The sequence below is a fragment of the Haliaeetus albicilla genome, chromosome 13 (assembly GCF_947461875.1).
Source record: "Haliaeetus albicilla chromosome 13, bHalAlb1.1, whole genome shotgun sequence".
Lineage (NCBI taxonomy): Eukaryota > Metazoa > Chordata > Aves > Accipitriformes > Accipitridae > Haliaeetus > Haliaeetus albicilla.
Window position 1 is genome coordinate 2,078,094 of NC_091495.1, and position 20,390 is coordinate 2,098,483.

General features: G+C 44.0%; 1 protein-coding gene across 1 annotated transcript; it reads right to left on the reverse strand.

Moving 5' to 3' along the window:
- Nucleotides 1-2,643: 2,643 nt before the first annotated feature.
- SNX5 (sorting nexin 5) lies at nucleotides 2,644-20,345 on the reverse strand. Its single transcript, XM_069799876.1, has 13 exons — nucleotides 20,069-20,345; nucleotides 11,067-11,171; nucleotides 10,462-10,572; nucleotides 9,763-9,884; nucleotides 9,308-9,431; nucleotides 8,585-8,680; nucleotides 7,599-7,704; nucleotides 7,444-7,519; nucleotides 6,557-6,596; nucleotides 6,382-6,468; nucleotides 5,076-5,235; nucleotides 4,233-4,318; nucleotides 2,644-3,212 (listed from the first exon to the last, which is right to left on the reverse strand). The coding sequence occupies exons 1-13, from the start codon at nucleotides 20,099-20,101 to the stop codon at nucleotides 3,165-3,167; spliced, it is 1,194 nt and encodes a 397-aa protein (XP_069655977.1). The 5' UTR covers nucleotides 20,102-20,345; the 3' UTR covers nucleotides 2,644-3,164.
- Nucleotides 20,346-20,390: the final 45 nt, after the last annotated feature.

Below are 20,390 nucleotides of genomic sequence, written 5' to 3' on the forward strand. Positions count from 1 at the left end.
TAGCAGCATCTGCCTTCATCAACAACATGAGTGGGATGTCTAACAAACCTTAGTAAACTTGACCAAACATTAGCACTCCCTCTGACCTCATTCAAATGGAGGGAGAACTGACATCTGTGGTGTGAGGCTCTTCACATCTGTTACCACCACAGTGATGAGGTCATGCCTGCTCTCAAAAGCCAATTTGCAACTCAAACCAGAGCAACAAGCTTGTAAAGGTAAACTGCTTTACAGACGTGATCAGTAAATGTACACTAGAGTCAATCCTTGTTTGGGACATGTGTGAAATTCCGCTCTCATCCCCCACAACCAGCCTTTTAAATTAAGTCTCAGCAATATTTCTAAAAACTTGTTTTCACATTGATAACTTGCCTTATCACACTGACTTGCCTGTGCTGATCTTTGTTCTGCTAAGGCTTTATTCAAGGGTCTGCTACAAGTAAAGTCAGATTGAGTCATATTACATTAGTTAAAAATTTCTGTCCTTCCTTATGAGCAGACTGTCCACATATGCAGCTAATTTCTCTTACATATCAACATATGTCCAGCTGCCAGGTAAGAAACTGGGGTATGCAGCAGCCTTTCCAGTACTTCATTACAACTCGGTCTGAGGGTAAGCATCATGCAATTAGTTATCAGCAGCTGTCCCAGCCTGCCACCCACTGGCCTCCAGGAATGCGATCTGTGCTGTGACTAGTATTTTCCATATCAACACGTTTCAGACATCGAAGCTGACTGCAATGCACCCTACTGGCACAGCTGACACAAGACAGCTTCCTTCAGAGCAACGGTGTTATTGGCAGAGACTGCTTTATAGCTACCGTTTCTTGCTGTTATTTTAACTGTAACTACAATAACTACAACATCAGTATAAAGCCATGATTACATCCATTTAAAGTCTTTTACATACTTTTAATCTGATCAGATTAATACTTTAATTCGAGTTAACCTATGTCAAGAATTTAAAGTGCAAACCACACAAAAGCAAGCATCTCATAAAAAAGCTCTAAAAGAATATTAAAAAAAAAGGGTGTCTCACATAGCTTCAAACACACTGTTACTGGCAGTGCATGAAGCCCACGATAGTCTAGACTACTTCTGGAACAGGGACATAAAGTATTGTTTGTCATGTCAATACTAGCTGCAGCCTTTCTCTGGCTGGAAAATAAGGCAGGCCTTTGAACTGAGTTGAAGTAGTTTAGGATAAACATAGCCAGAGCTCAACTTCTTCAGACTCAGCCCAAAGGCAGTTAGGCGTATAGGCTGCAAGTTCCTTGCTACTGACTGATTTGCAAAAACCACCCAGCTACTGGAGCTAGGTTCTGAAAGACCCAGCATATAACAATATTTTACTGTTAAACAGCATAAGCAAGATGCTACTTCTACACCATAGGCAATAGATGCAAAAGGGCATGAACCATGGCTTCTGAGAGCCACAGCACACTAGGAGAAGCTCATCCTGGCACAGCTGGCAGACCAACAGAGCATAGGATGAAGCAGCCAGAAGAAAAGGCAAGAGGGACAGCATGCCTTTTTAGGAAAAGCCAAATATTTGCCAGCATGAATTGTCCAGCTTGGGACCACTAGTTGCCCCAGGACAAGTAGCTAAGATTTTGTATGACATCTGTCATAGGTAACAGCAATGCTACCTACTAGCTCCCTTCTATATAGGGACTCTATATCCACAGGCAATATACTTATGCAGCTGCTGCTGGAACTGAGCTATTTGGGCAGAAGCTGAGCATGAACTCCAGAAACCTTAATCAACCACAAGTTCAAACTGTTCCTGTCAAACAAAGGTAAAAGGAGACAGAATTCAGACATTTTTCAGCTAGACTGCTGCAGGATGGTGTTGCTGTTGAGACCTGCTCAGTTTTCATGGGGTACTACAAAGAAAGAGCAATAGGTCACAGAAAAGTAAACTATTGAACAATCCTTAGATACTGCTGCTGAGCTGCCTGTTCTCAGAGCTTCTCTGGTTGAAGCTGCTTCAGGCAGTCTGCCCAGAGCATAGCCACATAGCCTACTTCAAGCATGATTAGAAGTTTAGTCACAAGAAATTAAGCAAGGCTCATATACTCATCTTACTCAAAGCTGCCTTTAGAAGGGTATGGCTTGCTGACCTAGATCCACATACGCCAGATGATAGCCAACCTGTAGAAAGATGACCCTGGGGTTTATAGGCTGAGTTGCCTCAGCTATGGCAGCATATGCCCAGTTGGCCATACTAAGTTTAAAGAGGTTTATCTTATAGAAGAGTGGCTAGGGCTGTGCTTCCAGAAGACATGAAGTTTTAAACAGCCTCTTGTTGCTAGCAGGAAGTGTGAATATTGGCAAAATATGAAGCATTGTGAAGTAGTCTGAAGGAGTCATCTATACCTATCAATGCTTTTGAAAGGCTTGGTTTCCTCCACGTGCAGCATATAGGAAGTAAAACTTTAAGAGAGCTACTCAAACAGCATCATGACCTGAAGTCCCCACATTTCATGTCAACACCCATTCCAAGAACAATCCTATTGAGTCTAATATTTCTCTAGTGCTCTGAATGAAGAGCTCCAGTTACGAGTAATTTGCAATAGTTCTGTGCCTGAAAACTCAGATTGTCATTTTACATCTCACAAAGTCTTGCCATACAGCAACAGCTTGTTGTATCAGACATCTTTATTTGCTGTGTTGCCCAAGTGTACAAATACTGAATGTAGTTATAGAAATTCAAAATATATTGTAGTAGAAATCTGTCTGGGAAGTGGAATGTTAAGATATTTGTTTTATAAAATTACTACACTTATATAAGTCACTCCCACTTGTAAGTTTAATATATCAGGGCTATGAAGAGACAGATTACTTTATGATCCCACAAAAAAGGAGTTCTTCTCAGAAAACATTTTCTGCTAGATGAAGTCAGTCAACAGCAAATTGTTTTCTTACATTTGACTCATTTTGAGTTATCAGCCAACAGGATGTTAGCTACATCCAGACAATTCATACACAATTCGGCTTTCATTTATACCAAGAAAGTCAACATATCACTATCAACATATTTAAGTATTAGTCAAACAATCTCAGTGACAATATTTATTTTAAGCTATGAAGTCAAGCCAATAAGTTGCCCCTGGCCATTGAGTGCAATTGATGCTTTTTTCACATTTTCAGAATAAGGCGCCTTAGTTCTTGAACAAGTCAATACAGCTTTGCAGGAGAGAGACATTGTTCTGGAAAGGAAGAGAATTAGTTTTAGATGAGTATGACCAATAATTTAAATCCTGCCTTCCACAATGAAGTGGCTTCCAAAATAGTAGGTCCATCCCAGGATTTTGTAGCCTGTGACAATACTAAAGGCCTTATACTGCAAAGACAAGCATTCAAGCAGTAAAGCATCAAAATCACATCAGAGTCTGCAATCTGCCTCTTCCTGCAGGCCTGCAACCATGACTCAGTTTGTGGGAAGGAGAGGGACAAGAGACAGCAGTAAGTTTAAGTGGGCCAAACTGAGCAGTATTGTCAAGCCTTTTACATGTCACATTCAAGCTCAGCGCTGAAGTAGCTACCTGTGAAGTCCAGGACTCTCAGGGAGTGGGAAATTAGACTTTCCTTCTTCAAAAGGAGCTGAAGATAGTTCTCTCTTCCTGACTCTTCCTGCTTTCTCTACACTAAATTAACAGACCCTGTAACCTGTGTACACTTTCCTGGATTAAGCTGGCAGTACATGGTGTGGTCTCCACAGCCTACTTCAAGCCTGCTCAGTAAAGCTTGGCAGAGGCTGCTACAAAGCCAGTGTCCTCCTTCACTGACAAGACAAGTGAGAAGGGCTGACAGCTACATCACAAGCTGCAGGATGTGCTCTCACAGTACTCAGGAATACTTCAAGCAGCAGCTGCCTCTAGATGCAGGAGGTGTCAAACCCCACAGATGAGGCTGCCTGATGGCAAGTTAGGCGAACTGTTGTGTACTACCTGCAAAATTGAGACTTCTCATTTGCAGTGCAATAGGCTGATGTCCTAGGTTGAAAACAGACTTTCTGCACAGGACAGATAACTGTCAGTATTTGTTCTTTGTATGCACTGCACCTACAGCTTTACACTTCCTTTCCTTCCCCTCTTCAGATCTCAGCTGAAGAGCCCAGCTGTTCTATTTTACACTTCCTAGTTTTAAAGGGAACCCAGCAAATCCTCCAAGCTACACAGTACTCACTTCCCTCAAGCTATGCCTGTTAAATTGCAAAAAGAACACACCTTTGCATGTTTTATTTCCAGTTCTGCCATTTCTATTAAGTTTTTGCGGAATGCTGCTATTCTCTTCTGTTTGAAGCTCATCAGTTCTGTAGGGAAAAAGAACAAACAAAGATGAGACAGATGTACAAAGTGTGACTGAGTTTTCAGTAATGCCCCTTATGTTTCATGAGTTCTGTGGTACAGCTCTAGTTACAGTATTTGACCACAAAAAGGTTCAAGAGTTAGTCTTGCTGTTTCTAGCCAGAAATGCATGCATCACATGACACTGACATCTTGGTGAGGAAACAGCTTGTCTAAGACAGAAAGGTTTTGTAGAAAGACAACTGGAATAAAACAAAAGTAAGCCACCACACAAGCTCTGTGAGAACACAGAACATTTATAACCCAAGAAGATTAAAGGAGTAGCATGCGTACCATGAAAGCACATTCCCTCTGTTTTATATTGTCCAAAGGTATCTGCTAAGAACCAGTGTTTGAAACTCTGTATGAGACACTCAGCTATACTGGGACAGAGCAAAAGCCTGTTTGCACAGTTCTAATTGAGATAATCAGAAGCCTGAATAGTTACCTTCAAGTGGAGGCTGAGAACAAGAGTTCAGTCTGGAAAGCAAATTCTAGGGGCTTATAATTAAGGTTAGTCTAGTACTGACATTGCTCTGCCTCAGACAATCATTCTTGAAAATATTTAGCTGCATTAATTTCACAGGCATCTATACTACCCTTGAGATGTTCAGACTACTTGCTTCAGAAGAGTGCTCAGAAGCCTTCAGTAGGTGAAGGTCAGTTGGAGACAGACTGCATTAAGATCTCCCTTTAGCATAAACATAGCAAAGCCTGTTTTACCTTGTTTTGCAGATTCTGAAATCTTTTCAAACTTCTGACAACAATCCTGTTGATGTGCCTCAGCCAGCCTGACGTCCTTGCTCTTTAGCCTGGCTTTATCTAGAGCTTTGTTCGAATTTTCATAATCAACAAGAGCCCTTGTACGTCTGTACAGAAGATCCTGAAAGTAGACAGAAATAGTGCATCAAAGCCTTAAGGGGACTACTTCCCAAACTGAGGTTACAACTACCTTAGCAGCAGGAGGTTTCGCTTCTTTCAACGCCAGATTCTGCTTCTTCCAACGCCAGATTCTGCTTCTTCCAACAAGCTATTATAACCTGCTATGCTCTTAGCATAGCAACAGGAGCCTTTCACCAGTGCAGTGCCAAGTTTTCAGGACAGTCACTTGTGCCTTAGTCAGAGAAGTCCAAGGGCTACTGTAGACATCACTTCTTCCCTTAAAGTAGCTTTATCCTTTTATGAGGTGGGCCTCTCCACTAAGGAGGAATAGCACTTTCTGAATTCCCTCAGTCTGCTTCTAGGAAGGGATACACTATCATTTAATTTGTTGGAGATCTGACAGTGAAGCTTGAGCTTGAGTGAAGCAATATACTAACCTAGACATGAGAAGCAGTACAGGTCTCAGGACCAATTCCCTTCTAATCTAGCAGCAGTATAGTCTTGATATCTAAACAGCAGTACACCACAGAGTGAGCCTGTAGCGAATGTTCCAGGGTACCTGACATTAGAGGTATGACACTAGATGAAGAGGCCCATCAGGTTATACCTAGATACCATTTCTCAGCATAGCCACCCCCTTGCCAAGTCAAGTATTGATTAGAAAAGAGTTGCTGGCAAGGCTTTTGCAGTCACATCAATCTAGCAAACCCCTCTTGGAAGTCTAGACTCCAATAGCCTTCACATGTTACTGCATATTCATGATAAAGTACTTTAGTAGGTGGGATTTACTTCAAGAGTTGTAATTAGTCATCATTGGTTTTACTGACAAGTCAAGTACTCAGGCAGGGGAAGGGTTAGGGCTGCAGACTCAAATAGTTTGCTCTAACTTACTTACAGATTATTTAGAGTTCTTCCTCTCTACATGCCAGAGAAAAACTGGTTGGAGATCTTAAACAGCCCCTCTGTAAGTGGGCTGGACTGCAGCTAGCCAATATATAGCTTCTATATTCTGTTGTGGTTTAGGACTGCCAGGTTTCTTAAGCAAAGCAAGGGTCCACCTTCCTGTCTTCTTAAAGCACAAAGAAAACCATGAGCACGTCATGATGCCTGTAATAAAACTAAGCTTCAAAAAGAAAACTGTTCTCACCTTAGCAGCTTCTATATTGAGCATGTAGTATCTCAACAGTTCAGAGAGCTTTAAGTCTTCATCAGATGAAACTCTACTCTCTACCTTCTGCAGAAAAGATCAGATAGTTGGTATGTAACAGGAAACAGCAACATCCAGATTCAGAGATTCCCCCCCCACCAAAAGCTTCTCTTACCCTGAGTTTCTCAAAGAGTTCAGCAACTTTCAACAAGTACCTAGGGGAAAAAAAATGCATAAGGAAGTTTTAGATACTTCTTAGCCTGATAAATGACAGGATCAATTGGCAGGAAACAAAAAAGCTGAAGGCTGGAGTTTACTCCTGCCTACAGACCCAGACAAGGGCTTGAAAAGAACTCAGGTCTAGGCAAAGACCTGGACAAAAGGTTCAATGCAAGAGGTGCTGGATTCCAGCCTAACAGACTAGTACAGTTGAGCAGCTAGACACCATTTAAAGTAGCAACACTGATCTCTAGGGCATAAAGGTCTTGTGGAGAATTTCCCCACTGCTACCCTCCAAGAGGAATGAACTGTCTTATTTATTCAGCTATATACTCTGTTTCAATAAGAGCTGGGTAAACTGATAGCAGAGTTTAGAGAGGTGGAAGAATTCACCTCAGAAAAGGTGACTAGGTTTCTGTAGCTTAAAAAACCCCTACTATTCTGGAACTTTAAAGGTCCAGAAGATAATACAGGCCTAGTGTAAGCTGTGGTTGTATTTAACAGCATATTAAAACACAGATATATAACCCATTTCTCCCATATTCTCTGGGAGTTTGTGACCTGAAAAAAATTCAAGGAGATTTCTGGTTAGAAGGAGCTTTGATGACCAGCACAATTCAGCTCTAGGCCACAAATGGCAAAAGATCAGCTAGTTAAGAGTCAGATGCAATTGATAGTTTTACGTCTGCTGCACCAGGAACATCAGAGGAAAGAAAGTTTCAGTGCCACTTGCTTGCAATGCAAGCAACTCAAACCAGCTATGACTCAATCCCCTGGATTTTACAGAAGGAACATGATATTCCCAGACTCAGGATATGTTTATGAACAGTTAGAATTGCTTACTTTTTGATAACTGTAGGTTCTTCTAATGCCAGGCTGTTCAAGCAAGCTGAAGTATAAATATAGTCATCTGCAACATCTGCAAGAACAAGACAAGGTTTTCAGGCTGAAATCAGCAAGACTGCAAAGTCTTTAGAAAGGTCTTTGAAAAGATTCACTTTTATGAGATCTTGTCATCTTATCTGCTTTTGCACATGCATCCTTGATTCTGTTGTAGTAGTTTACAAGAAAAGTCTTCTCCTGCTCAAAAAAGTCTTCTACTTCCTGAAAGAGAGTAGGACCTGTTAAGTCAGTTACATTACCACAGAATACAAGCTCTTCCTTGTTTTGGGAAGGGCCAAAGAAATAACCATAGCTACCTGAGCATTATGCCTATCCATCTCTACCGAAGAACAGAGTTCAAGACAAGATCCCCAGCCAAGGGTTTGACAAACCAAGCTGTTTGGCAAGTTTCTTTTTTGCAATGAGGGTAGACTTGACACTCAACTAGTGTCAAGTTGAGTAACCAACAAGCAACCAGTAAGTTGGTATTGGACAGCCCTTAGGGCTACCAACTGCTGGAATTTTATTTCCCAGTCCTGCTGCAACACAGCAGCTAAGCAGTAAGCAGCTTACAAGCTTGCCTCATATCCACACCAAACATACATACTGTAATGTTTCATGACATTGTGTTTAGGACAGCAATTCTATTAGAAAGAGCTACCACGACAACATGATAGAAAAGCTGAAGCTGGACCAGTTACAGAAGTCTTTGGTATTTGATCTCATCTAGTGCAAGCAGAAGCCCATAAATCATGTCTGTTCAGAGCTCCAAGGTAGACAAAAGCCATGACCACATTTGCTGAAGGTGTAATGCCTTCCTCCCCACCAGTACAAGGTGTTAAGGCAACTCTTCTGCATCCACCAGAAACTTTCAGTATACACTTAAATTTTTAACAGCCTATAGCTTTCAATGTCTTATTTCTACAGAAGTCAAAATTAATATAGGCTACTCCACCCAACTTGGGACAGCAGTAACACGGAAGGTTAGCATTAGTAACCAAGCCTCGCGCACATCAAGACTGAAGCAGACATAACTAACTTCCCTGGAGCAGGAAGAAATAATCAAGATTAGGGTAAGAAAGAGGTAAACCAACTACCTTACCTTGACTCCAGAGAAGAGAACTTCATCAGCACTCTTTACCATGCTTTTTAAAAAGCCACCAAACATCTCTTTTGTGTTTTTCCTCCGAACACTCAGCTGCAACAGAAGGGCCAAGACAGCTTTAAAGTTATCCCAAGGGGGGGAAAAGAGACTATTTTGACACTTGCAGTGCAGTAACATCATTTATAACTAGCATATGACAGAGCAGGGTGATGTCCAAGCTCTCCATAATACCTGTATAAGCTGTATAAACATGGCTTATGTAACATATGGCTTGACTAGAAGTTGTTCAACTATTCTGTGCCACAGATTTTTCCCATTCCTAGAAACAGCTCATTTTCTCCTTGCATATCTTGGATCAGCATCTATCACTCATAATTAGGTGTCACAAAACAGGTGCAGTACTAACTTTAATACACCTTCATTCTTCCATTTTAGGACCATGCAACACAGCACAGGTACACCTGAACCATACTTGTTCCTAAGATAAAGACACACAATGTTGGCTTCCTAACCAACTTCACTAGGATTAAGAAACACTATGAGATTTATAGCAGAAAAAGGTCTAACAGTCAGGCTTTCATCCTTTAATCATCTCACAGAAGTACTGGCAATATCTGCTTGCTGATGTTGCACACAGAATTATATAACATTCTGATTGGGCCCAGAAAAAGTGACAGCACTCCGAACATATTGCCTCAAAGGAGAAAAAAAGTGTCTTACATCCTGGTCATACTCCAGAAAAACATGAAAATTACGATCTTTGCTGAGCACAGGATGAGAAGAAATCCGCTGAAGGAAGATTTCATGTGATGATACAGTCTTCTTGAAGACAGCGAGGTATTCACTGAAAGGAAAGAACAGACTGAGATCCTCTCTTGTACTGCCTTCTTCAATATACAAAGAATTGCTTTAAGTTTAGCCAGTGACAATATGCAACTGCATGCTTCTGAAATAGCTAGCTACCGATAGAGAAGCTATTTTCAATCTCTTTAGCTAGGAAGTTTTCCGGTTTCAGAGAAACTTTTGGCAGCTCCCCAGCTCCAGGATTTTAAAGATTATGCAGCAGCAGACACCCTTTGAAACAGTCACACTTAAGATCAGTTATCACCAAATAGGTTGCTCTCCCAGGAGGCTTCTCTAAGTGCATCTTTTGGCAGTAGACTCATTCTACTTACGCTTCCAGCTCTTGCTTCATTTTGGCAAACTCTTCTTTTGTCATAGACACTTCTCCTTCCCCTAGCTTCTGCATCTTCTCTCTGGGACCATCAAAGTCAGGCTTTGAAGGTGCTGGAGGTATCTAGCCAAGGAATTGGTTAGTGATAGATGCTAGCAAATAAAGTTTTCCAAAATTACTCCCAGCTTTCTCTGGAAGGAGGCCCTTTTGCCTGGTCATGGCAAGCCAGCAAGGCTCTGCACCCAGGAATTCTAGAGGCATGTTGATGTCTAGGTCCCTCTTTGCCCCTCCCAGGTCTGTGCTACCCCCGCCCCAGGAGGGAAACCAACCAAGAGGAACAACCTTTATAATCCACCCCATAACCAGCCATCTTCTGTGGCCCACAGGACCTCCTAAAGAATCATGATAGGAAAGACTATATTAAATAGAGTATTTCACTGTGTCATCTTCAGGCAGATATTAATACAACCATAGAGTCAGGGACTCCGAGCATCAATCTTTTTTTGCTGCTCCAAGCTATATGGAAAGTTAATAAATCCACCCCACTCAAGTTGTTTGGGAATTAAGGCAAAAGGAAGCATAGGGAATACCCAAGTCATGACAGTAACATTGGTAAAGCAGACTTCATGCTCTTATTAGTAGGCACTTTAAATTGCCATTGTTTTTCATTTAGAATTACATTTTTTTAGGAAGTACTTACAATGAGTCCTGCATACTCTTCAGTTTCAGTGAGCGTATCATGCAGCCACACAAAGTCTTCATGCTGCCTTGTAACTGAAAACTCAGGGCTTTGAAAAGCTGGCAGTGTAGTCTGGAAGAGAAGATATAGAAGCCCTACTGTTTTGTAAATTAGTGCTTTTAGAAACAGTTCTGTCTGTTTCCAAAGGAAGCTATTTTGCCTAGTAAGAGCCTCGCCTACTCCCTTTTAGCTGAGCTGGCACTCATTTGAGAGCCTTACTACTATTTAAAGAAAAGACACTGTTGTGGAACAGCATTAATGCAGTTTATTTTGTAAAGTGTCACAGTAGCTGGTTTCCCCACCCCTACCCCCCAGCCTTCTGGTGTCAAGCTAGGATTCCTTAGCAAAGCCAATTTAGTATATCAGCTACCTTGTCTCTATTTAGAGAGTGTTCAGCAAGTTTCTGCATATATATATACACACCCTCAGGCCACCTTTAGGTGGAGAACCTTCATCTAATCAGATTTCCTTCATTGCCAAGCCCATCTTTACAGGTACGTGTATTGCAAATACACAGATTACTTGCATAACATTTATGAAGACCTCCTTCTACCCCACAATCTTACCTTAGTATGTACAGTGAACTTCACTCTGTCCTTTTCACTTAGGGCATCGGGTATATCAATTTGGAGAGAAGGATCAACATTCAGGTCTACAGATACAGACCTCAGCTGCAACAGAATTCACAGTATAAGCCTTAGTCAAGCATCAAGTAGGTTTAGTGAAGCTAGACTGGCCATCAGCTGTCAACAAGAACCACACTGCACTAAACTGCTGCCTCCAGGAACAGCACACATGGGCAAGCATGACAGCCTTGACACTACTTGCACATCACTGCAACAAGCCTTTCCTTCCAAACACAGGAAAGGAAAAAGCCTTGTTAGCTTGAAGTCTAGTTCTCTCTTCAGTAGCCTGTGCCTCCACAATACGTGGCACAACAGCTCTTAAGAGCCTAGCCTTGTGATCCGTTTCCTCATCCTTAGATCAGAGAGCTGCTTTAATCTAAGGCAAGAATGAAGTGATGTTACCTATTACAAGCCATAAGCAAGAGCCTGATGCTTTCTCACCAGGCCCAGACTGGTCACCACTGCCATTCTGATCTCCCCAAACTACTGCACATGTTCCAGTAGCTGTTCTGACAGCTGCAGAGGCTACATTCTCTCTGATCTTGGGGAAAAGGGGGCACAAAGCCTCTTTAGGCTCCCATAAAGTCTGAGCCAACTGTTTGCCAGAAACAGGAACAAAACCCAAGAACACTGTGGCACTATCACTGCATCCGTTTAATCTTATTTTCAGGATACCTGGCATCCTATTACTCATTGCTGCTAGAATGCACATTTGCTGTTAAAGAAAGCCCCAATAAACTGGTACAAGAAATAGTCTCAATGATATCCAAACTTTGCTTTACGAAAAGCTATTTATTGCTTGTAACTGCAAGTCTCTTCCTCTCCCAAATGCAGGTTTTGTCTTACCCTTTCTAGACAGAGCTTTGTGTCTGGCAACATCTTAATGCTATTTGTTTCTACTCAGAGCAGCTTGGAAGAGGTTTCTGAGCACGCTATGTGAGGCATCCTTTACAGGAGACCTCAGAGCCTACCAGGTTCAATAAACACCAGACTTGCCTTCCCAGTGCTTCAGACAAGCCTTAAACAGAGCCAGCATTTTCCTTCAAGGGACTTGCTTCTTCATTCCAACAGCCTACATCCAGAATATAATTTCAACTGTACTTAAACTTTTCTAGAGCAGTGGAATAGCCTTCTCAGCTGAAGATGCTCTAGGTTACACACCACTAACATCCTCAAGTTATAGTCCTATGGAAATTCCTTACAAGGGCAGAGCTTTCTGACTTAGAGCACCCACCAGCCCATTTCTCCCTCTGGTTTACAGTTTGAACTTTCTTTATCAAGTCATACTTCACTGCTTGTACCCAACCATTGAAGACAAAAGGCTTCAATTCCTTACATGACCTCAGAAGCGAGCAAAAAAGTTTAGGCATATCCAGCATAGATTACCAAGATTAATGCATACATCCAAGTTCTTACATCGAGTAGAATCACATATTTAGATACCAAAGAATGGACTTTTACAAGCTATTAAGCACTGGTGATCACCAGCCTCAGTCATCAGTAGTCCAGAAGCATGGAGAAACCTTAACCTATCACATTATAGTAGTTCCTATGCTATAAAACCTGTCTTCTAAGAGGCCCTCCCTTCAGTGCTGCAGCCTAACAAATAAGAATTATTTTCTGCATAAGGGAGAAATTGCCAGAGATCAAGGTCACAACACAGGAAGTTTGCTGAAGAGTGACTGTCAGAGCCAGGCTGAATCCCAAGGTTATCCTTTAGAGATAATCCTGAATGCCTTCCCAGGGAAGCAAGCTAGAAAACTGGGCCACAACCAGTATTGTTCCACCACCCTGCAGCATACTAGTGCACAGACCCCACCAGCCAGGAGCTTGCCCCTACTATCTGCTAAGCACATGTTTCAGCACTGAAGCCCACAAGCAAACTGTGCCAGACAACATCTGAACAAGCCTGTCATATCACAGATCGCTTGAATGCTGCCTTAAGCTTCGTAAAGCTACATAAGAACTGTTGAGAGGTTGCCCTTTGTAAGGTGAAGCTTTGCTTCCAAAAGCTTTGGAAACTCCCTCCCCCCAGTCTGGCCATCTGTGTACTGCAGTCCAGATCTGGTAGATGACAAGTCTCTCTGGCTGCCTGCAGAGGACACAGCTGTCAGGCTAGCATGCATTTGCCTCTATCCAGCCTGCTCCTGCCTAGACTCTCCATACCACTGATGGTTACTGCTATCATCTATGATCAGGCTCTCATGCATAAGTGAGGAATACCCCAGTCACTGTACCCTCATCCTTCCAGCCACACTGAAAAGACTTCTATCTGCTTCATACTAGCTGTTAGCTAGAGTTAGAAGGAGGTAGGTAAGAGATACACCTTTTTAAGCCTTATGACTATAGAGAGACCCCATACGCAGCACACTGAGCTTCCCATTCTGACTTCTGCGGGACAGGAGGCTTTTATCCCATCCTGGGTATTGCCTTGGCAACGAGCAAGAATGTTGAGCTTACAGAGCGTGCCCTGGAACACAGTTCCTAGCAGTCCCAGCACCGCTTGCATCCAAATGGACATGGTAGGACTCCAAACACAACAGGGACTCCAACAGTACAGTCACTTCTCTCCAGTCACCCCACGGGACAGATTATTACATTCCTCTACAGGCACGTGTTTCTGGTACTTGCTAGGAAGGCACAGACCAAACAGCACAAAGGTGCATGATTCAGAGGTCACTGGCACTGGTATAAGCAGAAGCTGCCCCGTTTGGTCCCTAGAGGAAGGATAGGTAGAAGGCCACCATTTAGACATTAGTTTCACCTGGAGCACAGCTCACAGTCTGTTGCCAACTGAATGAAAGGCAAGTTGGTCCATGTTTCCCAGCCAGATAACACTAGCAGCGAGATGCAGACCCCAGTGTTTTTCATCCTGCTTACTTATCTTTACTGTCCAAACAGGATCAGCAGTGCTAACAATATGAACTGCTGAGTCTGGAAAGTATGATAAGCCAAAGGAAACTGCTTCCTCTCAGCTAAACTAAGGAAAGGATTACACAAATCAGCCAGTCCTGAATTTGTGAACTTTCTTATTAAGTCTTGTGGAGAAAGTAACCCATGATTAGATGCTGCCCACACACCCCTCCATGCCTAGTAGTTGCCTGCACAAGAGATGGGCAGGTATAGACACAAGATGGTACCGCTTTGTCTGATTAAACCAGTCCACATCACAGGCATTTCTCCCCTGCACTAGCACCATAAACTGCAGAGGCAATGGGGCAGGAACACATAACCTACAGCTTCAACAATCCCCAGGAAGGCTACTGCAGGAGAGCTTATTGCCCCAGCAGGGCCTTATTTACACAGAAGCAACTGTGAGTCAGCAGCAGTGCTCAGCTGTGCACTCCAGAGCAGTGTGTGCTATACATACAGCCCAAAGTGTGAGAGCAGCCCAGAAACAGGACAAGAGTCAAGAACACCCTTATATATAGTGGTGGGATTCTGCCCCTCAGGACTATATGAAGCCGCTTGCTAAAAAAAATCTTCTACCTCTCCTATCCTAAGTATCTGCTGTAAAGGTACATGACCCAGCCTATACTTAAAGGCCACTGCAGGCTAAAACATCAAGCATATCACTATTTGACAACAGCACAGGATTGTCACCACTACCGTTCAGGAGTCTGGTCTTCAGTGAAGGACCTGGAGCCATATGAAACAGAGGCTCATGAAAACCACTGGTCTGCTCTAGTCCTGTGAAGGTCACTGTGGGCTCCTAACTCCAGGCCAGAGACCTTTAGGATTACACAATCATGGCAGCAAGGCTCAGACTACAAAGAGAGCATACACACTGTCTGACTTCAGGAGGACAGAGTGCTTTGTTTCCCTACAGAAAGTGCTGGAGCAGCATTTCTCCATTGAACCAAAAGCAAGAAGCTCCACTCTTGTTACCACAGCTCTATAAAGCACTAACCCAGTGAGCACCTAAAGCAGATGTTTCACACCAACCCTTGATCAACACAAGCACCTGCTCCTGCAGCATTAGCAGCTCATCATTCAGGACCTTTCATTCCACCATTCCTCCTACACCCATCCTACAAGGAGGAACAAGGACCAACTTGCTTATGGTCACATGAAGGCTGTGCAGACCAAAGGAATTAGACTTTCATCTCCAGGCCCCAGGCTTGTTCCTTTATCACAGCAGGCACCCAACCCAAGGCCTTCCCAGGAAACCACTCCATCTTAGCTCTCTGGCCTGCCATGTCTGGCAGCAACTTCATATCTGGAGGCATTTCTCGGCTATGACGTCATTGCTTCTTTCCTGCACTCCAGGCAGCAGGCAACAGAACTGAAGTTTCCCCACGCCAGTTACCAGAAACCAGTCTGTCACCCCACACCCTCGAGGGGATATAATCCAAGCTCAGCAGCTGGCAAGAGATTATTCCTTACTTGCAGCACATGGCCAAAGACGTACAGAGTATGGTGACTCCCGGAGGAGCACAGTGGGGAAACAGCTGGGTTGGGCAGCAAACTGAAACACTCACCCAAACCCAGCACAGTGCCCCCACTTTCACCTCTCATTTCCCTTTCTCAGAAACAGCTTAGAGGGTTCTGGATTGCAATGACTACAGCAACTGTTACAGCTTCTCTGATGCCTTCCACTTTAAGGCTCACACCTTTTGTATTGGGATCCCCAGGGTTTCTTAAAGATTCAAGAAGAACTTCTCCCTGTTCAGTAAAGATACTGTCCACCACAACTGTCTGACCTGGTAATGAGAACAAGACATCAAGCGGAGCCCTCCAGAATAACACACAGTCATCATATTGATTAATGTTTCTAGGCTTCAGGACCAGAAGACTAAAAATAGATATTATGGTGCTAATTAGGACACTATGATAATCACCTGATCTGGAAGCCCAAGAGAAGAGACAGCAGAGAGCACTACTGTGACAAATCCAGGTAGAGTTTTACAGCACTTGCTTTTTTTCCTATTGCTTAGAGATGTTAAAAAAAACAACAAAAGAGTTGGATCATTGAAGTACAATCCAGTGATGACCATCAGCTACCCAGGCTTCAGCTTGACAGACCTAAATTTCTGACCAGGCCTCATCCAATGCAAACACATCTTCATGCTTGTAGGCATCCAGTGGAAGGATATGCCCTCAGCCACTGAGGCCGCTCACTTCTGTCAAGCGGCCTGAACAGCTGCTTTTAAAGTTACACCCTTTGCAATTTTACCATCAGTTCTAGATGACTCGATCTTACTTCTGCATTCTAACAAAAGAATCTGCCAGTGCAAGCAACCATGTACAACATCTGATTGCTAGTGAAATAAGAATCTCTATTTATTCGCAAAGTCAGATTAATCTGGGGTTTTCCACATAGCTGGGCTCCCAGAAGGAGTCCCACAAGGACTTGCATGTCACAGAGCCTTCTGCTTATTGTCAGCTACCTTATAAAAAAACCTCTCCTCTTACTGATCACCTCCCTGCTGTCATTCAAGCAACAGCCACAAACAAGACTTCAGTAGTAATTACATCTGCCACTACCCAGAATCCATTACTTTTTACAGAGTAGTCTTTCTAATTAAACCAGTTTAAGTGCTCTCCAGAGAGCACTAAAAGATCATGATGTTTTCTAGCAGTTTATACAGAGTTCTCAGTTCCAGAGGGCCTTGCTTCAACACCCAGGAGTTAAACAGCAGACTTTCAGAGTATCTGGCCTTCAAATATTAGCAGCATTAGGTGCTGGAACTACATTTCAGTCATATTCAGCACAAGTAGCTTAAGTTTCCCTTTAATCAAGATATTAAAAATATGTCTGAAAGTACACTGCACGTATGCAGCAGTAAAGAGCCAATACAGTAGATGTGAAGCTTTGGTTTTGCAGCCTTGGTAACAGACTTGATGTTAGCTCTCTGACATTCAGCTGAAACAGTCCCGAAGTAGTCTGAGTTACACATAACCAGGAAAATTGAACGAGTCTTCATGCTGCTACTTATGCTGTAGAAAATGCTTTCCCACATTTGTGACTTTGCACTGTAGAACTCGTGATGCAAGGACTGAATTATTTTGCTTAAAACAAAGATAAAAAGGGAATAACAGCTCAATTTAGTCACATTGAAATGGCATTCCTCACCAAGTGCAGTGCTTGCCAAGTAAGCAGAAGGCAGCCTCTATAGCCAGAGCACCTGTTGCCACTGGCTGTGCAATAAGCTGGCCTGATCACTTAGCCTTTCTGTCAGAGGGATTTCTGCATCACCCTCTGCAGGAACCAAGCAGTCACACACCTTCACACAGAGGGAGGGAGCTGTGGGAAAGATGCTATCAACATTCAAGGATCCCATATTCTAAGCAAAAGCCCCTCTATCTCACCTTGCTCCACACAGGACACCTCCACCCAACCCACTGCCTCCTCAGCTCAAAGAGTCAAGCAACAGCTTTGGCAGCACAGGCCAAATCCACCCTGCTGCAGCAGTCTGCCTGCAGAGCACAACCTATGGCTAAGCACTTTTAGCCCATATGCCATCTGTAACATGAAGCATGCCCAGCTAAAATGGAAACTGTGCAACAGAAGCAAACCCCTAAGCCACACTCAGCATCTACAAGAACGTTTTGCCGACCTTGTGCAGCAAGGCTGGAGCTAGGAGTCTCAGCAATACAGCCTCACCATGCTCTCTTCACCTCCCATGGATCTGAAATTGTGTCATTAGCCCAAACTGCTGGGCCAGCTTCCTGAAGGCTATGCGTCCTTGACAGTACATTACCCTTACGCGGTAGCTTTCACCTTGCTAGCAGATTATCTCCCTACTTGCTTTTGGGCCCAGCAGCATGCAGAAGCAGTTTTCTTGCAAAGCATAAGCAAGATCTGGTAGACTCTCGTTCTTTCCAGAACACGTAGCAGAAGTTGTCCAGCACTGAAAACCACTATTCAGGACTGATAACAGCAAGTCCCAGCCTATGACATGCCATTTTGTCTTCCACTGATTGTTCTGAGAAAGAGGGGCTACAATACTCGCTCTCAGTATTTTGATCTAGAACAGTTTAACTGCAGACTGGAGTCTTTAAAATACTATCGAGCCACTGACATTAAGAAATACCAGGGTACTTGCACAAGCTTAGCTTGGCAGTCCCACTACTCAATTTCTGAAGTGCCTTTTCCTCCCCATGACAGATTACACCATCTTTCCCACTGCACTTCAGTCACCCTTATCCTACCCTCCCTTCCTCTTCCTACAGATCCTGATCCTCTCCTGCTTCGCCACCTCAGGGTCAGTTTTTAGTTTGTACATACCAATGATTCCTATTCAAGGTTAATACCTAATGAAGCTTCCTTTATAGGCATAGGCTTTATCTACTGGCCACACACCAGTTTCATGTTGCTGTTTCATTAGCTAAACAGGAACAGACAAGATAGGAGTATTTCTATCCTCCCCCCTGCTGCTGGAATCCCAAGACAGCCCTACTGCCTGAAACAAGCTAGTTAATCTTTGGCCATTGAGCATTAGAGTTTAAAGCTATTCCAGCCTTCACTGTGGGAGAATTTTCCCCTCCCCCCAATATTCCTGTCTGCTAAGCTAGAAAGGGCACATAAACAAAGTTACCAATTGCTGCAAGACAGATGATATTTTTCCTTCCCCTCCACCCATCACCTGCAGGTCCTGCAAGCCTATGAAGACTTGCACTCTGTATTCTCAAGTGGCAGGTACTTAAATATTAATAGTTTCACATGTAGCAGAAAAAAAGATTAACGCACTGGCTAGTTCACAGCTCAAAGCAAGTAACTAGAAAACACTTGTTCAACAAACTTTTGCCTGTTCTACTGGATCAAAATCATTTTAAAAGATTAAAATGCAAAAGAAGCATATGAAAGGAAGTTATCTAAAAAAAGGTAAAGGCAGGTGTATCTCTAGCCCCCAAGTCAGCCGACATACATCTTCCAAAAAGCTGAAGAAAACACAGGCTGACAAGACTTGGGCACCCTTAACCACTTACAACACAAGTCATTTTCCTGTGGGTTAAGCTTATTCACAATGCAAAATACATTCAGATGCAACAGTATGTAAATCAAACAGGCAGCTCACAGACTGTTACAGGGCTGTGTTATCTTTATTCAAGGTGTGCTGGGGGTAGTTATTAAACCAGGTAGACTAGGTAGATTAAGCCAGGCACCTTGTCCAGTACAAGAAAAAATTCTAAACACACACACATTAATTCACAAAGTTCCTGTTTTAGCATTTAATTTGCATTTCCCCGGAGAAGCTGGGAGTGTTAACATTGGGTAACACCCCATGCTCCCTCAAAGACAAGACATAAGCCTCCTCAGCACTTAAAGCTTCAAGACTACTACTTCGGAGAAAGGAAAGCCAAGTCAGCTACAAACACGACAACCAAAGGAAAGAGGCATCACAGCTGAAGTGACAGCTGACAGACGAAATAACACAGGCCACACAACCAGGAAGGCTGGTCACAGACACACAAGGCAGCTGACCCACTGAAGAAAAGCAAGTTTAAACACCTCTCGCAGAAGTGCCTACAGCACTAGTGCCCAGCCACAGGTCCCGACGAGCAGGCCCAGCTCCGGCAGCGCCAAGGCCCCGCTTGTCACCCCTCGCTCCTGCCACACACTAGCTGCTCCGCTCACAGCCTCATGGCAGCTGCAGAGCCCTTCCCTTCTCCTCCTTCCCACTCTGGATGGTTTTTTTCTGCCTCCCCCCCCCTTTTCTATCTTTCTCCAGCACCCCACGCTCACCCTGGGCAGCTGCGCCCTGATCACCCGCCCTCAGAGGACCTCGGGTGCAAGCAGCAAGCAGCGCAGGGATTAAAAAAAAAAAAAACCACAAACCTCAAACCGAACACAAATAAAAACCCGTCACCACCGCGGTGCTTCCAGGGGGAGGGAAAGGGCGGGGAGCTCCCTCACACCCCACAGGGCCAGCCCGGCACCGAGGGCTACCGCACCCCCACAGCTCGCCTCCGCCGAGACCCGGGCCGCCGTTCCTCACCTTACTCTGCGCGTCCTCCCGGAGCAAAGCCATGTCGCCCGAGCACGACCAGCCGCTCGCCACCCTCCCCGCCGCCGCCGCCTCCTCATATAACCCGGGGCGGAGCCGCGGCCGCCTCACGCCGCCGGCGACACACCCCCACCGTCCCGGCGGCCCCCGCGCGGGCCCGGCTCCCGCCCCCTCAGGGCGGCGGCCATCTTGGGTGAGGGCAGGGTGCTGCTTGCCTTCATCCAAGATGGCGGCGTCCTGGTGCGGCCGTTTGAGTTTTTGGGTTTTTTTTTTTCTTTATTCCCTTGCTTTTAAAGATTTGGGTTATTCTCTT